Source organism: Hypanus sabinus, chromosome 12 (assembly GCF_030144855.1).
Source record: "Hypanus sabinus isolate sHypSab1 chromosome 12, sHypSab1.hap1, whole genome shotgun sequence".
NCBI classification, from domain to species: domain Eukaryota; kingdom Metazoa; phylum Chordata; class Chondrichthyes; order Myliobatiformes; family Dasyatidae; genus Hypanus; species Hypanus sabinus.
In genome coordinates this window covers 78,011,031-78,038,918 of record NC_082717.1, presented here as the reverse complement: position 1 = coordinate 78,038,918, position 27,888 = coordinate 78,011,031, and the positions used below count along the sequence as shown (strand labels likewise).

The following is a 27,888-nucleotide window of genomic DNA, read 5'->3' as shown; positions in this document are numbered from 1 at the left end:
ATTTGGAAAAGTTGTTACACAGGAAAATGCAAGTAATGGCCTTTTCCTCTATAATGTTACTCAAGGGAAGAATTTTAGCCAAACCACCATGCAAAATCTGCAAAATGCAGCCCATCAAACCTGCCCTGGCATTCAGATGGTCCTGCTATGTTGGTCACTATTCCTCTTTAGTGCCTGTTCCCCAATTCCTCAATCTTTCAAATATTGATATATGACTGCACCTTAAAGATTCCAAAGATGCAAGTACATTTATTATCTAAGTATGTATGCAGTATACAACCCTGAGATTTGTCTTCCCGCAGACAGCTCTGACATGAAGAAACACCATGGACAGGTTCAAAGAAAACACCAAACACCCAACACGCAAAAGAACAAATTGTACAAACAGCAAAAAATTAGCAAAATACTAGAATATGAAACATCAAACCACAAAGTGATTGAAATACTCTAGGAATTTTCAGTTCGGTTCAATTTAGTGTTGATCAAAATCGCAGTTTAAAAAAAAGGAGTAATTGAGACACGTCATAGCATGAACTGCACTGTCCATTGCACAAACCATGTGAATTAACCTTTGCCCAAGACTCCAGCAGCATTGAGCAAGAGGGAGAGAGAGAGAGTCCGTTGAAACGCAGGCACCGTCCTCTGGGAGCAGTGAAAGACAGAGAGTGAGAGACCAATCAAATGCAAGCAGATGGCACTGAACACCTGCTCACTTCCTGCTCTCATCCTTGGTGTTTTCAATGTTGTTCGACACTTTAACCTGTGAGATCCGCAAGAAGTGGAGTTGACCATGAGCTTGCAGCCCATCTTCAGACTTCTTGTCCTCCAGGCTACACACACTCCACTCGAAACCTCATCGAACTCCCTCAGAGACAGCAAAGCACCAGACGCTTAATCGGCCCGAAAAGATACTATCAAAATGTACATCACATTTAGTGGTAGCAGAATCATATTTGAAAGAAGAAGTAAAAGAAGTAGTTTTGTTAAAAGACTGAGGATACCACCTTTGGTTGCGTTGTTCTCTGGTGCCATCTTCCTACAGTGAAATTAGCTCCACCACTGTAGGGACAGAGTATTTCAGGGATTCATCCTGAAAGAAATTTGTACACATGTAATACTGGCCCATTGTTACTTATGATGTTCCCTTGTTTGTGACTCATATTAATGAAAACATCTCAACTTCTACCTTGCCAAGCCCCCTTCAAATCCTTCTGTTTAAATAAGGTCATCCCTCATTATTCTAAACTTTAAGGAATAGGGACAGAAAAGCAGTCACCATTTCAAATCTTGTCCTAACAACTGAGCCTGATCATGTTACTGGTGTATGTGGGCATCAGGAAATGGAAAAACAAAAATAAATGCTGTTTTTTTAATATAGAAAATTATAAACAAGTTCAAATATATATTTCAGTATATGTCAGTGTCATTCTTCTGGAATATATTATTTGTTAAATTTATTTGTGATAATATTACTATATAGTCTGTGAGTTATATTCAAGATTATTTAAGTAATTTTCTGTGCACAAGTGTAAAGGAGAATGAAATAATTATTACTCCAGATTTGATGTAGCACCAAAAAAAACAAAGGATTAAGAACACAATAATAAAATACATAAATATTAATACATACAATAAGTAGCTTATATACATAGATTGATTGTATGTCCTTAAAAAGATGTTAGGCTGTACTGACAGGAAATAATAAAGTAGTGGTGGAATTGGTGTGTGGAGGTGTTGATCAGCCTTACTGCTTGGGAAAAGTAAGAGTTTTTGAGTCTGGTGGTCCTGGTGTGGATGCTGTGTAGCTTCCTCCCTAATGGGAGTGGAGCAAATAGTCCATGAGCAGGGTGGATGGTATCCTTCATGACGTTACTGGCCCTTTTCTGGCACCTTGCTATAAATATGTCCTTGAAGATGGGCAAGTTGGTGCTAGTGATGCATTGGGCAGTTTTAACTACCCATGTAGCGCTTTTCTGTTTGCTGCATCGCAGTTTCTGTACCAAGCAGCTTCTCAGAATTCTCTCCACTGCATATCTGTAGAATGACACAAGTATGGATATGCATAGCTCAGTTCTCCTCACTCTCCTCTGAAACTAGAGGCGCGGTGAGCTTTCATGATTGTGTAGGATGTGTTCTGGGACCATGGAAGGTTGTGTGTGATGTGCACTCCAGTTTCCACTGCTGTGCTGCTGACGCAAAGGGGGTGTGTGACTAGTGTGAGTTCTCTTCAAGATGATAACCATCTCCTTTGTCTTGTTGACATTAAGGAAGAAGTTATTTGCCTGGCTCCAGGCTTTGAGCTCCTCCACCTCCTCTCTGTAGGCCGTCTATTCGTTGTCAGAGTTGAGCCTCACGAATGTTGTGTCATCGGTGTACTTGAATGTTTGATCGTGTAGTCAGCTGTGAGCAGAGTGTACAGCAATGGGCTCAGCGCACAGCCCTGGGAGGGTACCTATGTTGATGATTATGTGGAGGGAGGAATGGTTGTGCATCCTTACAGTGCATTATACGTACAGATGGTGCACCTTGGACTGGAGGAATGTTTTCTCGTTTGGCAGTATACATGTACAGGATTGAATGACGATAACCTGAACTTGTAAAAAATCATTAAGTACTAAGCTATTAAGATTTATACTGTGATAAAACTAGATTTTATTTCCATGCTTGAAATTTGGGCAGCAATGCAACTGCAGTGATTGTCAAAATGGAAGTACAAGAGTATTGTGCTCCAATGCGTGACATCAGATTTTCTTTCGATCTGGTTAAGCTGTTAGGAAATTTATTTTAAGCACTTAGAAAATAAAGCTAATTTTTTAAAAGGCCAATAACTTCAAAAGTTATGAAGGAAATCCCTTATACAGCCAAGTATTTCAGTCATTTTACATATTAAATATGACTTGAGAGCTTATAGGAAGTGTAAGCAAAGACCATCTTTGATAAGAGAGAATCTTGCTACTGATCCTTGACATTCAATAGCATTGCTTGCCAAATCCTCTGAGATCAACATTTTGCGAATTGCCATTGACATGAAATTCAGCTGCATTAACCAGATAAATACCATGGCTCTGAGTGCAGGTCAGAGGCTGGGTATCCTGTGTCAAGTGACTGTCATCCTAATGCTCAAAGCCTTTCTGCAGTCTACAAGGTACAAGCCAAGAGTGTGAATAAATGGTTTATATTTGCCGGGATGTATGCAATTTTAACAGCATTTAAGAATCTTTGCGACATTTCAGGATACTGTGTTCTACTTATTTGGCAACCCATCCACCTGCCTAAACATTCATCTTCTCTTCTGTTGGGCAAGGTGCCTGCATTGTGTACTGTCTACAACTACACTCCAGTTGCTCACTTGGATACCTCCCACATCCATAACCACGATTATCAAAATGTGCCAATAGCAGCAAACTGATGGGAACACCACTTCCTGCATGTTTCCTTCCAGTTCACTCACCATCTGCGTTCAAATCTTTGCTGGTGTGTCAGCTTGGGTACGCTGTTTCCAGATCAGGTTTGTGTGAATGGTTGGGCACTGTGCACAGCAAGTTGGGATGGTGGACTGCAACCAATGTGATTTGGTAAAGATACATAGCAAATTTGCTACACCATATTTTAAATGGACCATACTGAATAGTAAGACTGAACTTAACATATAACAAACAAGACTGTATGGCCAATTGTTAATGCACAATATTGCCACTGCTTTAAAGCTTTAAATTCTGCAGAAGTTTAAGATGTCATTTACTGTTGTTTTCTCATCTGTGTTTGTGTATAATGTGCTTCAGAGTCATCTCTGTTTCTGTTTGTATATCTGCAGAACATTTTGTGTTGGTTCATGGAATGGAGGATATGAAATAAATATGTAGCTTAAAGCCACTTATTCAGTTCATAGAGAAATTAGGCCTTAACTATTTAGGTGTTCCCTCTAGAGTAGAACAAAAATAAGGAATTAAAATTGTTCATTCTGTTAGCCCCACTCTGTGATTTCACTTCTTTTATTCCCTGCTGCTTTTATTCACCTTAATAATTCATTTAATTTTCAGCACCTCTTACTGTTATGGTCCTTTTGCGAGATGTTATTTTGGTTGCAGCTGGTTTCTACATTAGATACCGAACGGTTCCAACACCAGTAAGTAAGAAAATATTGCTCTCTTCCCCCTTCCCTTTCCTTGGGCTGCTTTTTTTTTGCTCTCTATTGTGGTGGCCTGTGTATCAATGTATTTGTATAACATTTGATGTATGTATTTTCAGGTTTCTGCTGGTATGAACCAGCTGCTTTAATTTCCTATGCTGGCTTGTGCACAATTGCTTGCATACAGACTAAAATAACCGATGCTTTATAATTTCCTACAGATCTCTTTCTTAACTGGTGTATTGCACAGCCTTTTATAGGCAGTTTGTATCATATTAAATTAATTGCAAACAGTTAATTTATTTCTTTATTCCCACAGAGGACACTGAGCAAGTATTTCAACCCATGTTATGCTACTGCCCAATTAAAACCAACATTTATCAGCAAGGTAAGATTCATTTTCCTATTAATTGATTCCCTTCACATCCACCCAGTGAGCTGTCGATTGAAAGGATCTGCTTTGCTTAAACTCTGAGGCCCACTATTTCACATCGTTGTCTCACAAAGGCATGGTAGCAGCATCCACACAAATCTGTTGCATTATATCCCATCTATTAACCTGATTCAAAACAGAGATAATTATAACATGATAGATATTAATTTACATACTTAAAATATGTGATGACAGAATTAATTTATTTATTATGACAACACAGTAGCTTTAAAATTTCAGCAATGTTTTTGAATGCGGCAAAAATATACAAGTTCCTTGACGGATTTAACTTTTAGAAATCTTGATCCTGGTGTGCTTGTACCTACTTCCAGAAGTTATTAACTATGCTCCTTCAAAACCAGAAACAGTAGATTCCATTTAAATGGAACACATCGGGACCAATACATTTTGGCCCAATTCAGTGACTACCCTAATTAGCCGAAGTTTCATAGAAATAGTTAAAAGGGTATTTTAAAAAAAAGGACAAACTACTGTTGAACTAAGGAATAAATTATGTATTTAAATAAAGTACAGAATAAATTAGAACACTATCAATACTATAAACCTGTTTTCATTCCGTATAATTATCGACAGAGGAATTCTTCCATTGAATGCATTCTTTTGATTGACAGTAAATGAATAAAATCAGTTCAGACACTTAATATAGATAATGGACTGCCATAATGCACTATAATTGACAATTGTATCCTCCAGATATTCATTTTCATTGTAACTTTCAAGATGATTGTACCTTCAAACTCTTCATAGTTCCTAACATTGAAGTAATGAAATTCTTTCATTTTCACTCCCAGCTGTCTCTGGCAACTCCAAGTCTGAGTGCTCGAAACTGCAGTGAGCAAAACAGTTCTGAATTGTCTTACTGCTTAGTTCTTGCCAACTATCGGTGACAAAAATCACTGATTTTTGAACACAAGCACATGTAACTGACGATACTTAAAAGCTGTCTGCTCTAAGCACAGTTTAGTGTCTTAACGGCTATGCAAGTGTATGTGTCTTACTCGAGTTAGAAGCTGTTTGGGAGCAGTGTCCTGCCCCAATTAAGTGGCATAGCGTCCCAAATAAATGAAAGGAATCCTGGTTATTTTCTCGATTAGTTTTTGTTTTTTAACAGTTGTCCCAAATAAGTGGTTGCCCCAATTAACCTGAATCCACTGTATTTATGTTCCTGATATACAGGTAGCTTGCAACATTTTTAACCTATTTACCCTCCTGTTTTTAATATGTTTGACAAGAGATATACATTATGAATCTGAAAAAAGAAAACCAAGCAATTGCTACATGATATCTGAACCATAACATCTAATTTGCAATTTTTTTGTTGCAGGTTAACACAGCGGTTCAACTTGTACTAGTGGCTGCATCACTAGCAGCTCCAGTTTTTAATTTTGTGGACAGTATGTTCCTTCGTACTTTATGGTGAGATTGACAGGAAACAATTTTCTTCCCCGCTGAAGAGCAAAAACAAAGCAGCTTTATTTTGCTTGTAATCCAATGGAATATCTCATAAATGGACATGTTGATGCCGATTGAGTGGACAAGGCAGTGACTTGCGGCAGTTTAGAGCTTTGAGCAGTGGCCAATCAGTGTTCGAGATTGATTGACAAGAACAAATTAAAGTAAGGCACAGGCAAGCGGAGTGGCCATTGTTAGAGTGGTCGGAGTTACAGTGGAGATTTTGAGGCTTTTGTGAGGAAAGGCTTCAGTGAGAAAAGGCAAAAAAGCTGTAGGTAGAGTTTTATTTCTCTCCCACAATTTATTGTTCTTCATTTATAGTTGTTCTGTTAGGAACAGTAGAGATATCAGGCAGGATAGTGGAATGCTCCTCTTTCAGAATGTAGGAAGGCAGGGAGACCTCCAGTGACGCTGATGACGACACCGGCAACACTTAGTGTTAAGGAGTTGGAGCTGGAACTGGATGAACTTTGGATCATTTGGAAGGCTGAGGGTGGTGATAGATACAACATATAGAGAGGTAGTTGCACCCAAGCTACAGAGCACAGGGAACTGGTGACAGTCATGAAAGGGAAAGGGGATAAAGATCCAGTATAGTGTACCCCTGTGGTCATCCCCTTCAACAACAGGTATATCACTTTTGGATACTGTTGAGGGGGAGACCTAGTAGAGGAAAGTCACAGTGATCAGGTCGCCGGTAGGGAATTTGTTAGGAGAACAGAATCTGTACAGTCGAGATGGTTTGTGACTGAACAGGAAGTGGACTTGTACACTAGCAGGAAGCTTTGTTAGTGCTATATGAGGGAGGTTGTGGAGGGTGTTTAAACTAAAGTTGAAGTAGGATGGGAACCAGAATGTTAGAACAGATTGTGGAGGTAGATGTTGGCAAGATCTCAGACAAAATCAGGAATGAAAAGGTTGAACATGGAGTGACTAGTGTCCTGAACAGCATATATTTCAATGCAAAATGTATTGTAGGAAAGGCAGAAGCGCTCAGGGATGCATCAACACCTGGAATTATGATATTGTAGCCATTAGTGATTCTTCTTTGCATGAGGGGCAGGACTGGCAGCTCAGTATTCCGGGGTTCCATTAGACGTGACCAAGCGAAAGGGATTAAAGGAGGAGCGATGGAATTATTAGTCAGATAAATAGTCATGGCAGTGTTCTGCCAGGACAGACTGAAGAACTCGTCTAGTGAGGCAACATGGGTTGAACTGAGAAATAAGGTCTGACCACATTAATGGGGCTATATCACAGACCATCCAACAGTCTGAGGGATTTGGAGGGACAAATTTGAAGAGAGATCAATCTGTTGCAAGAAACATAAGGTTGTTATAGTCGGTGATTTTAACTTTCCACATATTGATTGGGGCTCTCATTCTGTAAAAGGACTGGATGGGATAGAGCTTGTCAAATATGTTCAGGGAAGTTTTCTCAATCAGTACGTAGAAGTCCCAGTGAGAGAGTGTGTGATGCAATGGATTCACTCAATTAGGAAATGAGACTAGGCAGGTGACAGAAGTTTGTCTAGGGTGAACACTTTGCATCTAGTGATCACAATGCCATTAGTTTCAAAGTAAGAAGTAGGATAGGCCTGGTCCTCGGGTTGAAATTCTAAATTAGGGAAAGGCCAATTCTGATGATATCAGAAAGGATCTGGCAAGTGTGGATTGGGACGGGCTATTTTCTGGCAAAAGTATGCGTGTTAAGTAGGAGGCCTTCACAAGTGAAACTTTGAACATACAAAGCTAGTTTGTGCCTGCAAGAATAAAAGGTTAAGATAACAGTTGTAGGGAACCTTTATTTTCAAGAGATATTGAGGCCTGGTTAAGAACAAAAGGAGCGGGGACGTCACGTGATGACGTAGGATCGAGACGCTGGAACTCAGCCCTCCCGTAAAAAGTTAATAAATTAATGTTTAAGTGAAGAAAAGTCAATCAATACTTTTTTAAGGTTACTCATAAACTACTCTGGACTGTTTTAAGTTATGCCTCATAAACAGAGGATGAAGAAAACTACTTCCGCGAAGACCGCTCAAGTTGGAACAGAATCAAGGCCTACTTCTACTGAAGAACTGCGGACTCAGGTACAACACACCACCGGTGAAACAGAAAAGGAGACCGCGGCAGCATCGGCCATTTCTAAAGGAAAGGATCAACGAGAACTGCGCATGCGTAAAGGAACGAGCATGCGCAAACGAGTGCAACCAGAACTACAAAACCCAGCAACGACTGAAACCGACAGTGAAAGTGAGTCTGAGAGAGAGCCGGACTCTCTGGAAAAATCAGACGAAGATGGAGATGAAAGTTCCTCTGAAAATACAAAAAAGACTTTGAGGCAAATAATGCATAAATTAGAAAAATTAAATGCATTAAAAGTAATTAAAGAAAAAATAACAAAAATGGAGGCTATGTTTGATAAAATGACAAAGAAACAGGAAAAAATGGAAAAGAAAATTACAGATTTGGAAGTCAAAGTGGAAGAAATGGATGGAAGAATGAAGAAAATGGAAGATGATAATGATGCCTGGACATCAGAAAGAAAGCAACTCGTGGGAAAAATTGATAAGCTCGAAAATTTTAGTAGACGCAACAATATTAAAATTGTTGGACTTAAAGAAGGTACCGAAGGAGAAGACCCAATAAATTTTTTTCAAAAATGGATACCTGAAAAATTGGAAATGGGAGAAGAAACTTCAATTGAGATTGAAAGGGTGCACAGAGCCTTAAGACCAAGATCTCAAGATGATCAAAATCCGCGATCAATTTTGATAAGATGTTTAAGATACCAGGATAAAGAAAAGATTTTGAAGGCAGCTGCCCAAGGTGCTAAAAGAAGAAAAGGTCCATTGATGATAGCAGAGAAACCAGTTCTTTTTTATCCTGATATAAGTTATAACCTTTTGAAGAGAAAGAAAGAATTCAATCCAGCTAAAAATGTTTTATGGAAAAAAGGTTATAAGTTTTTAATGCGTCACCCAGCAATACTGATAATTTTTTTGGAGGAGGGAAAAAGATTTTTTTCTGATTATCGAGAAGCGGAGGTGTTCGCACAAAAACTCCCATCTGTTTGCTAATTAAACGTAGAGACTTTTAAATGTAATGGTTAAAGATGAAGACAGAGATAGCGAATGGAACTGATGGACATTTAAGGATGATATAAGGGAGAAAAGTAAAATTTTAGAAATAATAACTGAGAATAGTATGTTTTTTTTATATATATACTTTTTAAGTTGCGGGGGGGCTGGGGAGCTTTGAATCGGTTACTACGGGATTCACGTGTGTAATCATGGCGATTGCCATGACCCGTACAATAGAGGGGGGTAATGTTGTGTTTTTTTTCTTTCACAACATTAGTAGGGGGGTATTTTGTTTTTTTTCTTTATTTTCTATTTTTCTTCTATTCTTTTGCCTGGATGATTGGTGGGGACACACATAGCAACATGGAGACTTCTAAAAAGATTTCCCAGGATACAATGAAAGTTGAAAGATTAGATATTATTATAGATTGGAGTAACATAATTAAAAATAATGACTAATCTATTGAATTTTTTAAGTTTTAATGTTAATGGGCTTAATGGACCAATAAAAAGAAAAAGAATTTTAACATATATTAAAAAAATGAAAATAGATATAGCTTTCTTACAAGAAACTCATTTCAAAACTCAAACTAAATAAATACCAGAAAGAATTTATAAAAATTGCACTGGCAGTAGCCAAAAAAGCTGTTGCAGTTACTTGGAAATCGGATACATATTTAAGTATAGACTCTTGGAAGAAAGAAATCTATGGTTGTATTCCATTAGTAAAAATTACTTATAATTTAAGAGATAAATATGAAACATTTCTGAAAATTTGGAGCCCTTATTTACAAAAGACAGGATTAAATCTATAAATGTTCTGAAGATGAAACAATTGGTTATTTGGGGAAAGAAATAAATATACGTATTAAAGTTATTACGAATTCCATGGAGCATGTGGAGATCTTCCAACAACCAGGCATTCTTTCTTTCTTTTTTTTTTCTATAGGGCAGTTAGGGGGGAGGGGATAAGGGGAGGGGGGAAGGGTTATATACATTGTTTTTCCATACTTCATTTTGTAACTACTTAAAAATGCAATAAAAAAAGTTTAAAAAAAAAGAACAAAAGGAGCTTGACTGCAGGTATAGGTAGGTAGTAAAAAATGAGGTGCTTATCAAGTATAAGAAATGCAAGAGAACTTAAGAAAGGAATCAGGAGGGTTAAAAGAAGGCCCGAGGTTGCCTTATACAAAGTGATGGAGAATTGCAAGGCACAAAATTGGTCCTCTGGGAAATCAGAACGGTAATTCATGCGTGGAGCCAGAAGAGATGGAGGAGATTTTAAGTGCATTTCTTGCATCTTTATTTACTCAGGAAATGGACACAGAGTCTATAGAAGTGAGACAAAGTGGCATCAACTTCATGGATTATACAGATTGCGGAGAAGGAGGTGTTGGCTTTCTTGAGGCAAATTATGGTGAATAAATCCCCAAGGTCTGACTGACAAGGTGTTCCCTTGGACCTTGTCGGAGGCAAGTGCAGAAATTGCTGGGGCCCTAGCAGAGATATTTAAATCATCCTTCGTGACAGGTGAAGTGCTGGAGGATTGGTGGATAGCGAATGTTGTTCCATTGATTAAGAAAGGCTCTAAAAATAAATCAGGAAATTATAGCCTGGAGAGCCGGACAACATGGTGGGAAAGTTATTGGAAGGTACGCTAAGTGACTGGATATGAGTGTTCGTATAGACGGGGACTGATTAAGGATAGCCAGCATGGCTTTGTGCGTGGTAGATCATGTCTAACCCATCTTAAAGAGTTTTTGAAGTAAGTTACCAGGAAAGTTGATGAAGGCAAGGCAGTAGATGTTGTCTTCGTGGACTTTAGCAAGGCATCTGACAAGGTCCCACATGGGAAGTTGATCAAGAAGGTTGAATCACTTGGCATTGAAGATGAGGTAGTAAATTGGATTAGACATTAGCTTCATGGAATCCAGAGAGTGGTTGTAGGTGGTTGTCCCTCTGACTTGGAGGCCTGTGACTAGTGGAGTGCTGCAGGGATCGGTGCTGGGTCCATTTTGTCATCTCTATCGATGATGTGGTTAACTGGATCAGCATATTTTAAAAGTTTCAAAGGTACATTTAATGTCAGAGAAATGTATACAAGAAACATCCTGAAATGTTTTATCTTCACAACCATCCACGAAAAACAGGAGTGCCCCAAAGAATGAATGACAGTTAAATGTTAGAACCCCAAAGCCCCCCCCAGCTCCACCCTCCCCTGCGAAAGCAACAGCAAAGCTATGACCCCCTCCCCCACCAGCAAGAAAACATCAGCAGCCTCCCACCGAGCACTCAAGCGTGCAGCAAAGAATCAGTAAAGACACAGACTTGCAGTACCCCAAAGACTACCTGTTCACCCGTTAATTCGAGAAACCAGAGGCTCTCTCTCCTTAACAAGGGAGAAAGAGGTGTCTCTTTCACAGCGAGAGGGGAGACATAACAAACAACTTCTTGATTTGTGATGTTAAAAGTCTGTTGCATCACTTTTCTCAAGCTCTGGGCACACAGCCAGCAGCCAGCTCACTCCTTTGATCTTCTATCTTCCACGACACACTGATTCCCTGCAGAGGCACTGACCTCCAGAGCCACGAAATCCCAGAACTTCAAAGATGAGCTAATCCTCTAGGCCGCATCCTTGGCGTATCGAATAATGGCCAGTCGTGAGACCCCAAGAGTGGGTCACGTTCCCGCAGAGAATCAGCGTGTAACTGATTCTGTAACTCAGATTTGCACTCAAAACCAAAATTGGAGGGTAGTGGACAGCGAGGAAGACTATCACGACTTGTAGCAGGATCTGGACCAGCTGGAAAAATGGGGTGAGAAATGGCAGATGGAGTTTAATGCAGACAAGTGTGAGATGTTGCACTTTGGGAGGACCAACCAGGGTAGGTCTTACACAATGAGTAGTCGGGCACTGAGGAGTGTGGTAGAACAAAGGGATCTGGGAATACAAGTCCGTAATTCATTGAAAGTGGTGTCACAGGTAGTGCCATCATAAAGAAAGCTTTTGGCATGCTGGCCTTCAAAATGCAAAGTATTGAGTACAGGAGATGGGATGTTACGTTGAAATTATATAAGACATTGGTGAGGCCTAATTTGGAGGATTGTGTGCAGTTTTGGTCACCTACCTATCGGAAAGATGTAAATAATGTTGAAAGAGAACAGAGAAACTTTACAAGGATGTTACCAGGTCTGGAGGACCTGAGTTATAAGGAAAGATTAGTACGAGAGGGCATAGTTTTAAAGTGCTTGCAAGTAGGTACAGAGGAGATCTCGGGTAAGTTTTTCTTTTATGCAGAGAGTGGTGAGTGCGTGGGATGGGCTGCTGGCAACAGTGGTGGAGACGGAAACGATACATAGGTACACGGAGCTTAGAAAAATAAAGGGCTATGGGTAAGCCTAGGTAGTCCTAAGGTAAGGACATGTTCGGCACAGCTTTGTGGGCCAGAGGGCCTGTACTGTGCTGTAGGGTTTCTATGGTTCTATGATTGAATAGGTTAGGACTTTATTCCTTGGAGTGTAGAAAATTAAGGGAAGTGTTGATGAGGGTATACAAAATTATGAGGGGTATAGGTAAGGTAAATGCATGTAGGCTTTTCCACTGAGGTTAGGTAGGACTACTACTAGAGGTCATGGGTTAAGGGTGAAAGGTGAAAAGTTTAAGGGGAACATGAGGGGAAACTTCTTCACTTGGAGAGTTATGAGAGTGTGGAACAAGCTGCCAATGCAATTGGTGATTGTGAGCTCGGATTTCAACGTTTAAGAGAAATTTGGATAGGTACATGGATGGTAGGGGTATGGAAGGCTGTGGTCCCAGTGCAGATCATTGGGACTAGGCAGGTTAAATAGCTTGGCACAAACTAGAATGGGCTGAAGTAGCTGTTTCTGTCCTGTACTTCTCTATGACTACTGAAATCAGGGCAAGATCGAGTTGGTTATAGGAAATATGGGAAGTGCAGGTGGGTGCAAGCTGCTTTAGAGGTTTAAGAAGAGAATATTAGTTTGTATTGGTGTGATGGCTGTTGGAGGAATAGAGTAAATTCTCCATACTTTAGAGCAGAATATCAGGGTCTGGGTTGGATGTATAAATAAGCAATAATTGATAGGGAACCGTGGAAGTCAACAAGAGTTCTGGTCAGCTGGATTTGTTACAGGATGAGATCAGCAGAGTGAATCCATTTCATTACATTGCTAATTTATTGAAAACTAGTCTGTTCATAATATTCTTGCTTTGAACAATTTCTTCAACACCATTCACTTCCTCCAGAATAAAAATATAACTACTGAAACTAACATGCGTCTGGGCCAGGCCTGCCCTGTTGTGGAATACATGGGATAATCTTTGTTTCTGACTGACTCTAGCCCTTTTGACTATTTTTTTCCTAGTACGTCAATGAGTGTATTGGTGTTGTTTCCTGCAGTGGTGGGGTTGGGGTGGGGAGGGGTGTTAAGATACACATTTTGCTACTTTTTTCTGCAAGTTTCCTTCTTTGTGTTACAATGAGATGGTCCATCGCTGACTCTTCCCAGTCTAGCTCTCCTCCACCTCAGGGGAGACACAAGTAGCAGATGACCATTTCAAGCCCAGATATTTTTAATTATACTTCCTTCTAAGGACACGTTACATTATCCCAGTTGCTCAGTCTTTTTATAAATTTGTTCTGAAATGAGACTATCCATACGTTGTTTCAGAGATATCAGTTTCCTTTCCTGATACACAGCTTCCCTTCTACCATGGTTGACATAGTCTTTGATCACCTTTCATCAACTTCTTGCGATTCCCTCACTCCCTCCTCCTGGACAGAGCAAGAATAGAACTCCATTCTTTGAAGAGCTATTTTAGGTGTATGTTCTGCCTTTTCTAAATATTTCGTATCCACTTATTGAAAATGATTTTGTTATTGAACTACTATCTGATTTTCCTTCTGAAAGTAGATATTTTGAAAACTTTTAAAAATAAATCTAGGTGATGAAGTTGTTTCTTTGGTACTGATTGTTAATCTGTTTGATAGCGGATCCAAGCATAGTGGGTTGCTGATTTTGGAAATTTGGAAGTTTTCAAACTTTTATAGCTATTGAGACATGCATCTAGATTGATACCAACCTCAGTTAGTTTGGTATCTTCAGTAAAGATAGTACTTTTGATTGCAGAAGTGTCATATATTGAAATAACTAAGTGTTACATGTAGGGTGGCAGATATTAATGCAATGATATATTCTATTTTTTGCATTAAAAAACTGATCAAAAATTGTTTTTTCCCATCTTTCCCCTTTTAAGATAGCAAAATATTTTTAATACCATCTTTTCCCATCCTGCTTCCAGTTGATCATATTGTCAGCTAATTTCCAGGATTCAGTTATTTCTATTCTGTAACTAGAATCTTGGGAGCATATGAAAAACTGCATCGATTTTGCTTCTTAGTTTGTGTGTGCCTGGAGTTTTGTTAGTGGCTTAACTCAGACTGGAAAGCTACTGTACAACAAATTAACCATGTAAGTCAAGCAAATGTTATAATTTATGAGACAGAGGAAATTTGAGTTGGTTTCCTGCTTCAAATGGATTTTGTCGTGGGATGTTCTGTACCAATGAAGGATGTACTGTAAATGTACAATATTAATGTACATCCTTGATTTTCTCTTCTGCCTGCTTGACTGATTGAATGTGGATTTGAACGGATTCAAAATTGAATTTATTTTGACACCTTGCAATGCCATATACATTGGGATAAAAACAGAAAATGTTGGGATATCAGGCAAGTTGGGCAGTAGCTGGTCTTTTCAGCTAATTGCTCTCTGATCTGATGGTGCCCATGGTAGATAGTATAAATGAATCTTAAACACAGATTCTGCAGATGCTGAAAATCCAGAGCAACATACATAAAATGCTGGAGGAACTTGGCAGGTCAGGCATCATCTATGGAAATGAATAAACAGTGTGAATTTTGCTGTGCAGAAACTTATTCAATTATCATAGGTCAACAATGTTTTCAGCAATGATGCTTGGATACTTCCAGCTTTTAGTGTGCTAACTGCCAGTGTCAAGTGAGTTAGAGAAGGATGGACACTAAGTGAGGAATAAAGGCCTTGGGAAAGGTAACTGGTGAAAGCATTCATGCCTCTCAAGTAGGATGCGATGTTGAAGACTATATTACATGGGGAAAAATGTATCTGAAAGAGAAGAGTGTTTCAGAATTATTGCTTGAAGATGAACAAATTGAGGGTGTTTGTTAGGAAGTGAGGTGATGCAAGCAAAGGCTGGAAGGAAGCCAAATTAATAAATTTTGGAGTGGGAGAGATGGATGGGAATGTAGACCTTAAAGGTTACAGTTTATTGATATTGTGGTTTCATATAATTATTTGATGTTTATATTATAGAAATGATTTTTGCTGTGTGGGAACAGAATATGCGTAACAAAGTCTCTCACCCAGTGCTGCCCACATTTTCCCAGCCAAAGCAAATGATAATTTTAGCTTTGGATTAGTTGAGCAATATTATGCTAGCTGATCTTTGCATAGAGAATCTCATGTAGTTCCAGTGGTTGCCTGTGGTTTGGCTATTCTGCGGGTGGACTGCTCTCGTGGACAAGATTCAAAATGCTTAAGTATATTTTATATAACTGTAGCTAGTTTTGTTTTAAGAAATGGGAAAACTCTCCTTTGAGGTTCTGAGTTGCATATTTAACTAATGATAAGCATACCTATTTAAAAGGCATGTTACAAATTTTAAAATATGACATGCAGTCCAGTAGTATTTACATTCATATTGGATCAACATTACATATGTAAACTATCATGCATTGGAAAGGCCATTTTGTTAGGAAAATTATACTTATGAGGGATTCTGCTATTCAAGGTTTATATGACTGACCAGACAGAAAGGGCAGAATATTTGAGGTATCTGGACATTGTCCTTCAGTAACCTTGAAATCTGACAAGCATTCAGCATTGTGACATTCAACACAGAGACATAGTGAATTTATCATGCAGTGTAATGTCTGGAGAATCTCAGTGAACTGAGTTTACTGCTTGTTTATATGCAGCTGAAATCTGAGAAATGTAGGAGATGCCTCAATCCTTCAACCTGTACATAAAATGGTAATGGCATTTTATTATTCAGGAAAACGCTGATGAGACATTGAATTAATGCTGGACAATTTCTCATTGAATGGCATTATACCTTTTGAAAATTAGCCTCCAAAAATATTATGGTGTCATTGAGTTTTATTTTAAATTGCCTTATTTTTGGTGAATTTAAAATATTGGAATTAGGGCTTGATAATTCAGAATCAATCTCAGTGATTTCTCTTCCTGATACCTTTTCTGTCATGAAATGCTGGTGCTGATTTAATGCTATTTTTTGGCCAGCACGTGATATGGTTGATGAATCTGGTTGGTAGTTTTAAAATAACATTTTAACATTTAGAATTATACTAACTTTGGGTTTCAATCAAAGTATCTGTGCGTGGCAGGGAGTGTGTCCCTTGGTAAATATAACAGTATAAAGTTGGATAGAAGTGTTTATTGTTTAGGATGTTGGATTTGTAACTAGAATATTAACTTGTAGTAAAAGAGATAAAGAAATAAGGCAAATTCAGGACTGGAAAAGATTCTGAAGCAGGCTAGATGGAGGATCAATGGATAAATAGACCCACATATTCAATTAGAGGATGAGAGGGTTGGATCTCAAACAAGCGTACTGAGCTTAAATAAAGGAGACTATGATGGTATGAGAGCGGAATTGCTTAAGATGGATTGGGAAAATAGATTAAAGGGTAGATCGGTACTTGATCAGTGGTGTATATTTAAAGAGTCATTTTACAACTATTAAGAAAAATATATTCCACTGAAGAAAAAAGGGTGTAAAAGAAAAAATAGTTATCCGTGGCTAAGTAAAGAAATAAAGCAAAGTATACAACTAAAAAGAAAGTTATATAAGGTAGCTAAATCTAGTGGAAAGATTGAAGATCAAGAAGCTTTTAAAGATCAGTAGCAAATAACAAAAAGATTGATTAAGAAGGGGAAGATAGATTATGAAAGTAAATTGGCGAAAAACATAAAAGCAGATAGTAAGAGTTTTTATAGTTACATAAAAAGAAAAAGGGTGGCTAAAGTAAATGTTGGTCCCCTAGAAGATGAGGCCGGGAAATTAATGGTAGTGGACATGGAGATGGCGGAAATGCTGAACAAATATGTTGTATTAGTATTTACAGTAGAGGACACTCAAAATATCTCAACACTGGATAAACACGGGGCTCTAGGGGGAGAGAAGCTAACTACGATTCAAATCACCAAGGAAATGGTACTTGATAAATTAATGGGACTGAAGGTGGATAAATCCCCTGGACCGGATGGCTTGCATCTTAGGGTCTTAAGGGAAGTGGCGGTCAGGATTGTGGATGCATTAGTGATAATTTTTCAAAACTCGCTGGACTCGGCAATGGTCCCGGCAGATTGGAAAAATGCTAATATAACTCCTTTATTTAAAAAGGGCAATAGACAGACGGCTGGGAATTATAGGCCAGTTAGCCTAACATCTGTGGTTGGCAAAATGTTGGAATCGATAATTAAGGAAACAGTAACAGGGCATTTGGATAAACATAGCTTAATAGGACAAAGTCAGCATGGCTTTACAAAAGGGAAGTCATGTTTGACAAATTTGTTGGAGTTCTTTGAGGACATAACATATAGGGTAGATAAAGGGGAACCAGTGGATGTGGTGTATTTGGACTTCCAAAAGGCATTTGACAAGGTGCCACACCAAAGATTATTACTTAAAGTAAAAAATCATGGGATTGGGGGTAATATTCTGGCATGGGTGGAGGATTGGCTTTCTAACAGAAAACAGAGAGTTGGGATAAATGGTTTATTCTCAGACTGGCAGTTGGTGACGAGTGGTGTTCCGCAGGGGTCGGTGTTGGGACCCCAACTCTTTACAATTTATATTAATGATTTGGAGAAAGGGACTAAGTGCAACGTATTGAAGTTTGCTGATGACACAAAGATGGGAGGGAGTGTAATGAGTGCGGATGACATTGAAACCCTGCAGGGGGACATAGATAGGCTGAGTGATTGGGCAGACATTTGGCAGATGAAATATAATACTGACAATTGTGAGGTCTTGCACTTAGGCAGGAAAAATAATAGAGCAAGTTATTATCTAAATGGAGAGAAACTGGAAAGTGCTTCTGTGCAAAGGGATCTGGGGGTCCTGGTGCAGGAAACACAAAAAGTTAGTATGCAAGTGCAGCAGGTGGTCAAGAAGGCCAGTGGAATGCTGGCTTTTATTGCTAGGGGGATGGAGTATAAGAACAGGGAGGTCTTACTGCAGTTGTACCGGGTATTGGTGAGACCACACCTGGAGTACTGTGTGCAGTTCTGGTGTCCATATTTAAGAAAGGACATACTGGCTCTCGAGGCAGTGCAGAGAAGGTTCACTAGGTTAATTCCGGGGATGGGTGGGTTGATGTACGATGAGAGGTTGAGTAGATTGGGACTCTACTCATTGGAGTTCCGAAGAATGAGAGGCGATCTTATTGAAACATATAAGATTGTGAAGGGGCTTGATCGGGTGGATGCAGGGAGAATGTTCCCAATGATGGGTGAAACTAGGACTAGGGGGCATAATCTTAAAATAAGGGGATGCTGTTCCAGGACTGAGATGAGGAGAAATTTCTTCACTCAGAGGATAGTGGGGCTGTGGAATCTACTGCCCCAGAGAGCTGTGGAAGCTACTACACTCAATAAATTCAAAACGGAGATAGACATTTTCCTGGATAAAAATGGCATTAGGGGATACGGTGAGCGAGCAGGTAAGTGGACATGAGGCTAGGTTTAGATCAGCCATGTGATCTCCTGGACCAGTTTTCGATAGCCTGGATGGGTTTGGAGAGGAATTTTCCAGATTTTTTCTCCTCAATTGGCAAATCGTTTTTTTCTCCCCAGGGTGATCACATGGATTTGGGCGGGATGAATAATAAAATAAAATGGGCGGCATGGTGCCCTGTTGGTTGGCACTGTTGCCTTGTGGGATTTGGTGAAAACTAGAGTTAAGATTGGATCAGCCATGATCTTGTTGAATGGCGGAGCAGGCTTGAGGGGCCAATTGGCCTACTCCTGTTCCTTTCTCTTATGTTCTTATATCTAATATAATTTTCAGAACCTTTGCCTTGTTCAGGTAAACTCTGCATTTATCTGTTGTATCATGAGTGCAGCCAGGCTCCCATTTTCTTGTTTAAGCATTGTTTTGTTCTGCTTCCACCCCTCCCCCCATTTAGTATGTGTCCATTATAAAAATTAATACCTCTGTTACCATCCTGCTCAAATGAAGAACATCAAATTATCACTGAAATGTTTTCCTACATAGTTTCTACCTGATCAGTTCCTTGTTATACTCTGTCAACATACTGAGTGAAGTGATTGGCTTGGTATGCCAGTGAGAGTCATTATTTGACTTTCCATCATGCCTATGCTGCACTTGCCTCATCGAGATGCAGAGGGACATTTGCACTAGTTCAAAGAATCATATGAGCTAAAGCTGTAGTTTGAGTGGCAGTGGTAGTCATCAAGTAGGCCCTTCAGCCCATCATGTTCCATGTCCATTAAATACCTAGCTATAGTAAGCACAATTCCTGCCAAAAGCCTTAGAGCATTTACCCAATTTTAATGGTAGTAAAAGTAGTGAATTATGTTTAATTGTTTTTTTTTATTTCACTAACATTTAGAGAACTTACCTTCAAATAACAGTTTTTGTCCAGTTTTGCTAAATCATCGGATAAAATTAATATTACCCTGACTTAGAAACTTTTGCTCAGTAATGGTTTTCAGGAACAATACTACATCTGGTTGAATTATGATCATAATTACAAAAAGTTTCATCCTTGTACCCATCCACTCAGCTTCATTCCCTAAAAGCAAATCCGGGATGTCCTATCCTTTTGTTTAGCTTACTATGTATTGGTTAAAACTATTTTTGAATGTAGATGGGAATTCTTTGCCCTGTAATGCTGAGCAATCCTTCAATATTATAATTGTGCTAATGTCTTTACCAGTTTTAGACATCTGTCATTTTCTAACCATGCAGTTTATGATGGTAATTTTGTTTTGCTCTTTAGTTCAACCCTTGTTTTATTTTCAATTTTTTAATGTCATTCATTTTGACATTGTTCCTTCAACTATCTTGCCATAATCCTTTTGTCACCCTCTCCACCTGGTCTGAAGGTTGTGGTGGCCAGTAACTTTAGGTTACCAGTTCTGCTTTTTTTAAAGATTGAGAAACAGGTAGTAAATCATGCTTCCTCATGTCTAACATTGTCTCTAGAACAATTTCCTTTTTCACTAAACTGTACATGAATATATTTTATATATTAAGTTGAGCCAGGATCCCCCGTTCTTGTCTATTTAATATCTTCCTTAGTTTTGCTTCCAAACATTCCTTCCCATTTAATAAGTGTCCATTATAAGGCAATATTTGTAGAGTGACTGCATCCTCCTCTCCTCGTTTGAGATTTTAATTGCACAAGGCCTCAAGGTGAATTGGATGTCTGGAAGTGGGGCAGGCAGTGAGGTGTAAGGTGAAGAGCAGGTGTACCAAGTAGGGTGAAACAACAACGATCTGAGAAGGCACAGTGAAGTGAAGTGAGTGTCGCAGAGCTCAGTGACAGTGAGCGGCAGGAAGGCAAATAGAGGGAGCAGCGTGACTTGGAATAGATCTGGTAAACTTAGCGTGAACTCGGTAGTGATGGTTGTGTCCCTGGTCAGCTTGGTGTGAAGCTGAAAGGGAGAGAGCAGGATGGAGCTCAGACGGACCTGAATGGGAGATGGCAAAGTGGATCTGACAGCAAAGCAACTGTGAACCAAGAGTTTGCAAAGTAGTAAAAGGACTTGGGATGAAGTAGGAAGAATGGGGTGTTGGGAAGTGGAGCAGGCCACATGAAAAGGTGTAAGGCAATGTGAGATATAGACAGGACGAGAAAACAGAGGAAAGCAAGTGGGTTACAGGAGCAGTGGACTTTGGGCGGAGAGTGCAGCATGATCTGGAGTGGATCTGACAGACTGGGTGTGGACAGGGTGACAAGAAGCAGCATAGACATAACAAAAAAGCAACTAACCAGGAAATAACAACAGTAATCGGCTACAGGGAGAGCAGGATGATTGAAGTGGAATCTAACATGTGAGGTAGTTGTGGGCACGGATGGGTGAGGCAGAAATGAAATAATGTTGACCTGACAAAATTCAGTGACAATGTATTAGGCAAGGGTTCCACTGCGGTTGGGTGGGACTGCAACCAGAGGTCATGGGTTAAGTGTGAAATGTGAAAAGATTAAGGGGAACATGAGGGGAAACTTCTTCACTTCGAGGGTTGTGAGAGTGTGAAAAGAGCTGCCAACACAAATGGTGCAGCTTGATTTCACTGTTTAAGAGAAGTTTGGAATGGCACATGGATAGTAGGGGTATGGAGTGCAATGGTCCTGGTGCAGGTCGAAGGGAGTAGGCGACTTAAATGATTTCAGCATGGACTAGATGTGCCAAAGGGCCCTTTTCTGTACTTCTCTATGGAGTTGGCAGTGTAAGCATGAGGGATCTGACTAAAGAGCATTGGTTGCGGACATTAAGATAAGTGGGAAGGAGAAGGAATCATTTGCAGTGGACCAGTTAAAGTGCTGTGGATGTGGATATGGCAGGGTGAAACAGCAGTGGTTCTGCCATGATGTCAGAGCTCACAAGGTGTAGGGGAAGTAGAACAGTAAGAAAGTGCAGTGTGAATCAGTCTGGGACCCTGCTAGCAACACAAGCGTTAAATCCAAATGTTTTAATTTTGTGTATGAATGATAGAGCAATAAACAGTACTCTGCATTTACATGGTTTGGACTGTCCTGTGAATAAAATATATATTGAAAGAAAAGGCTGAAGGAGCAGGAGGGAAATGCTTTGTTGAACACCTCCCTGTCTGCTGCAAAAGGCATGATCTCCCAGTGTCTAACTATTTAAATTTGGCTTCCCATTTCCCATTCTGATATGTCTCTTCATGACCTTTATGGCACAATGCAAAATTCAGGTTGTAGGAACAACACCTCAACTTGATGGGTAGCCTCCAACTTGATGGCATGTACATCAATTTCTTCTGTCTGTGCCAAAATATTATTGCCCCATTGACCCACACTTGAACCATTGCCCATCATACCCCTCCCATTCATGTACTTCTCCAAATACCTCCTAAATGTTGAATTGAACATGCAACCACCACTTCTAATGGCAGCTTTCACCACTCTGAGTGAAGAATTGTCCGCTTATGTTCCCCTTAAACACTTCACCTTTAACCCTTAATCCATGACCTAGTCTCATAGAACCTCAGTGGCAAAAGCTTGTTTGTATTTACCCTGTCTATACCCTTCATAATTTTGTATACCTCTATCAAATCTCTAGTGAATTTATCTTGCAGTCCAGGGAATAAATTCCTAATCTATTTAACCTTTCCCCATAATGCATTTCCTCACATCCTGGCAACATCCTTGTAAATTTTCTTGGTACCCTTTCAATCAGACTGATGTTTTTTCTGCAGGTAGGTGACCATTAGTGTACACAATTCTGCAAATTAGGCCTCACCATCATCTTATACAATTTCAGCATAACATCCCAATTCCTGTACCAAGGAGCTGATTATTGATTAAAGGAGGAAGAAACCAGAGGTCCATGAGCCAGTCTTCATTGGGGGTTCGGAGGTCAAGAGGATCAGCAACTTTAAATTCCATAGAGTTACCATTTCAGAGGATCTGTCCTGGGTCCAACAGAGAAGTGCCATTATGAAAGCACAGCAGCCTCTCTACTTTCTTTCAAGTTTGCAAAGACTTTGTGTTACCTAAAATTTGACAAATTGTTATAGATGTGTGGTGGAGACTTTGTTGACTGGTTGTATCACAGTTTGAACACCAGTGCCCTTGAATGGAAGAGCCTAGAAAAGGTAGTTGATATGGCCGTGTCCATCATTGATAAAACCCTCTGCACCATTGAGCACATTTACATGGAGCACTGTCGTAGGAAAGGAACATCCATCATCAAGGACCCCCATAATCTAGGCCATGCTCTGTTCTCGCTGCTGCCATCAGGAAGGGGGTACAGAAGCTCCAGGACCCACCATCAGGCTCTTGTAATTTTACTTAACTTCACCCGCACCATCACTGAACTGTTCCCACAACCTATGGACTCATTTTCAAGACTCTTATCTCACATTCTCGATATTTATTGTTTATTTATTATTATAATAATTACTTCCTTTTTTGTATTTGCACATTGGTTGTGCAAGACAAGTGGTGCAAATACAAGAAGTACATATAAATATATATATATCGCCATATACAACTGAGATTCATTTTCTTGAAGGGATTCACAGTAAATACAATAGAATTAATGAAAGACTGCACCCAACATGACAGACAAACATTGTCTGCAAATCCCCACCAGAAAATGAATCTCAGGGTTGTATATATGTACTTTGATAGTTTTACTCTGAACTTTGTACTCAACATTTTGATTTAAGAAAGCTCGTATGCCAAAAGCTCTCTTTACAATTCCTATCTACTTTCAAGAATTTTTGGATCTGTACTCCCAGACACCTCTGTTCACTTCACTCCAATACTTTGCCCTTCTCCATGTAAGTCCTATCCTGGCTTCTCCTCCTAGAGGTAAACTCCTCACATTTGTTTGCATTAAATTCTATCTGCCATTTTTCAGTCCATTTTTTCCAGCTGGTTTAAATACTGTTGCAAGCTTTGATGACTTTTTTTGCTGTCAACTATGCCTCAAAGCTTGATTTCATCTACAGATTTGCTAATCCAGTTTACAACATTATCATCTACAAAATCTTTTATTTAGCCCTCCTGATTTTCTTCTTAAGTGTTCTTTTGCAGTTCTTATACACTAAAAAATAGAGTATTTGCTAGTTTTTTTGCTGCCATCTGTTCCTTTAACCAATATTGACAACACCCTCTTCATCCCCTTCTCCATTAGGTCTGAACACCTTGTGACCAGAAACTTAATATTGACAGTTTTTTTTTAAAGGTTTGCTGTAACAACAGCTAATATACTTCCAAATGTCTAGCGTTATCTTCAGAACATTTGCCTTGTTAATGCAGCCAGGCTCCTCTGCTCTTGTCTATTTAAAATGTTACTCTCGTTTGTTTTCATCCATCCCTTACTCTTTAGTAAGTCTCCATTAATAAGGCAGCATCTCTAGAATGATTCATTTTTGAAATTTTAATTGTGCAAGGCTTTGGGGTGAAACATGGAGAATGTTTGCAATTGGGGTAAAGGACATGATGATGAGCCCGCACTAGATAGGGTGAACGATGAACTGACTTGGAAGGCACAACAAAGTGAGAGTGAACCCCATTAGTGAGAGCTGAGGGGTGGCAGACAGCAACGTGGTCTGGATTCCAGTGAATCTAGCAAACTGTGTGTTGACCCAGCAGGATAAAGCTCAAGAACCTGTAAGGGTGAAAGCTATGCAGATTGTTTAGGAAGAACCAACAACAGGGATATACAGAGCAAAGAGGCAACTAACTAAGCAAACAGCAACAGCAATTGGCTGCAGGGAGAGCAGAGTGATTGGAAATGGTTTGTGGAAACTGAAGACAGTGAGGCAGAATCGTTGCACTTAAACAGATGTTGTGTATCAGGGACAATGCAGCACGACCTATTTCTCTGCTCTATAATCCTGTACTATCTCTGATCAAGCTTTAGCCAACTGGTACCGTTAAATAATGTGGATGATCTTATGAATCATCAGGTCTTTGTGTTGGAGAGGAGTAAAGATGTTTAAAGGGAAATAAAATAGATATTGAAATTAAAATATGGTAGAACCAGAAGAGACACAATGAGTTGGTAGTGTTTTAAATGTCAACAAAGTACTGAAGTTTCCAGGGTAAAATGGCTTGCCAGAAAGGAAAGTTATTTGTGAAATTTGCTTGTGCCTTTCTAGGTGCAGTTGAGGCTGGCAGTTTAATATCTCATTTGAAAGACATTGTCATTGACCCTGAAACCTAATGCTACAATGAACTGCCAACATATTTAGCATTTAATAAAATAATTTTCTAATTTTCCCATTGGGGACTATTCCTGTTCGTAAAAACAATTCTGCACACTAACCAATATATTGTAGGTTTCTGATCTAAGAACACTAGAGTTTAAAAATTCTCATCTACTTTGCCATCGCTGCACTATATCTGCAGAATCTTGTCCAACTCTACAAACTCCCAGCTCTAACCTTCTTTATACCAATGCCAATCATAAACTTTGTAATTACTGCTCCAAAGCTGTGTCTCCTCGTAATCACACACACATTGGCATGTGTTTCATCCTCCCGTTCATTAAAATCTATTTGTTCACTTGTTTATTTCCCAGTCCTTACTGGCCTAATATTATTTGTAAAATCCTTTGAGCTATATCATTTTATAAATAGTGTTATTTAAATGTACCTGTTAACTAATAAAGTAGGTTTTGTTCAAGATGAGTACAAACTCTTAATATTTTGATTAAAAGAAGTAATCAGATGCTGATTCTCATTCTTTCTGTTCCAGGTATGTCACAGCCTTGACAACGGTTGCATCAGGATGCAGTTACTACACTCACGGCAAAAATGCTGTGCAAGTTTTGAATCGGGTGAAGTGAATAGTTCTTTATAGTTGGCCAGTGAATTCTGGAATCGGCACAACAATGCAGGAAGAGGATCTTGGTTTTTATGCTAAAGAGACATTGATTAAAATTATGTAGATATATATAGATTTTTTCCCATCAAAAGATACAAATTTAATAATAAAAATAAAAACTATGGATTTCTTTCATCTATGGTTTTGCAATTTCTTTTGTGTTTCCATCACTATATGAAATTAATCACAAAATAATTATTTGCATGTTGCCTAGCTGATGTAGTCAAACTGCTATAAAAATGAACTTTAGTTGTTTTCTTAAAAATCAAGCTGATGCAGTGTATATTTCATACCATTGGAGATCTTGTCTGTCGCTGAAACAGTAAGGCAAAGGATACAAAATATTGGGCAGCATAGTGGAATTGTTTTTAATGATATTGCACACTGTGCAGTAGTTCTATCAAACACTGCATTGTTGAATGTGATTTGTTACTCTGCAGGTAATTCGTTTTCGAATTCTTAATCCAAGTAATCTGTATGAATGGATACATGCAAAAGCCTTAGCAAGATGCAACACCGAAGGCACTGCTCACTTCTGTCTTTGCATCGCCCAGTTCACCTTTCTGCCATTGTTTCCCTTTGCCCTGTCACCAACAGCTTCATTTGCTCTTTGTTGCCTCTTGTTGGTTCATCTCCTGTGTCTGCACCTGATCTACGGTATTCCACTTCTCACCTATAGATCTTTCTCCCCATTGCATTCTAATGCCCTATTGGTGCTTTCAGACGAGTTGTAACCTGACATTTTTCAGAGTGCAGCTCACGAAGATTGTATCAGCTGTTTATTTGGCCTTTGCTTTTGTGACTGAGGGCAAGAGCTGTTTTTTAATTCACTGTCACCAGTGTGTGGTTTTCTCCATGGATTTTAAATGATGTAAGATTCTCATGAAAGGCAGGAACTCTAGCTATTAAAAGAAAATTCTGTATTCATATATAATCTGACCTTCAATGAAAGTTCACAAGTGGGTCTCTCGTGTGCTTAAGATTTTTAGGCCTGTTCACCCTTAGTTATCTTTAAAAGTAGCATCTGTTGTCCTTTTTATCTTGCCTCTCTTAGATTTACTGAAGATCTTCTTTGGGGAAATTACTTGTTTCTGTGTTGAATTTTGTTTCCATCTTCAAATGGTAAATTATTTGGGATGATGCTATCTATATGGTACTGTACTTCTGCATTTGTTTTCAATGTAATGCTGTTTTTGAACTCAGAACGTTACAAGTTGAGGATAAGATGTATTGGTGAATTGATTTTTAAAAACTGATTATTGCAATTTTAGATAGTTGAAATTAAACCAATTTTACAGTAAAATAATCCCATTGGTTGTCAGAATTATTTTTGCATTTTTTAAATCAGGAATGCATTGTTTAATAGGATGGTGAAAATGGATTCAATGATAAATCTCAAAAAGGAATTCAATAAAAGTTTGGAAAATGAATTACTTGTAGGATTCTTGGAAAAGTCCAGAGGAATTAGAAAGTGGATGTAATGATTACTGGGCTACAACTGATAAATGGACAAGAGTCAGATGAGCGGAATGGGAAATTCAGAGTGGCATTCAGTCCGGTTTTAAATAATGGTGTCAATTTAAGATTCACAGTGGAGTTTCAGGCAGTGGTATTGAGGAATTCAGTCACAACTATTCATTAGGTTTACTGTGTGCAGCTGAAGAGGATAAATCTAAAATTCTGCACAATGACAACTAAATTATGGACACCATTAATTATGTCAAACAAAATTTATTAAAATAACTTTTTTCTGAAGTTTATGATGATAGGTACCAGTATTTTATTTCTATTCAGCTGTTTAAATCTGGTGGAGTTTGACTTAAAGCTGAAATGGAGTCTGTTACAAAACTTTAAAATAATTTACCAAATTGGTTGCTAATGTGTCGTAACAAACATCTGACTTATTGTTGCACAAAGAATCAGAATCTATGCACTGTGAACACTACAAGTGAATTAATTTACAAGTAAGATTTTAAAGATTTCTGGCAACTGAGGGGTGTTTGTTTTAATGTTTCCTGTGCCTACTGCAGCCAGATACCGATGTAATTCAGAACTGCAAAAAGTAAGTTTC

General features: G+C 38.9%; 1 protein-coding gene across 2 annotated transcripts in view; it reads left to right on the top strand.

Annotated features, from left to right (window-relative positions):
• The window catches only part of crls1 (cardiolipin synthase 1), a 77,561-nt gene extending 50,328 nt beyond the window's left edge, over window positions 1-27,233 (top strand). The window contains exons 4-7 of one of the 2 annotated variants that reach the window (XM_059986253.1): window positions 4,041-4,126; window positions 4,449-4,517; window positions 5,908-5,999; window positions 25,689-27,233. In XM_059986253.1, the coding sequence (XP_059842236.1) occupies window positions 4,041-4,126; window positions 4,449-4,517; window positions 5,908-5,999; window positions 25,689-25,779 (338 nt within the window). In that variant the 3' untranslated portion in view covers window positions 25,780-27,233. The remainder of the gene's footprint in view (window positions 1-4,040; window positions 4,127-4,448; window positions 4,518-5,907; window positions 6,000-25,688) is intronic. The other variant, XM_059986254.1, reaches the window with a different exon arrangement.
• The last annotated feature ends 655 nt before the right edge of the window (window positions 27,234-27,888 follow it).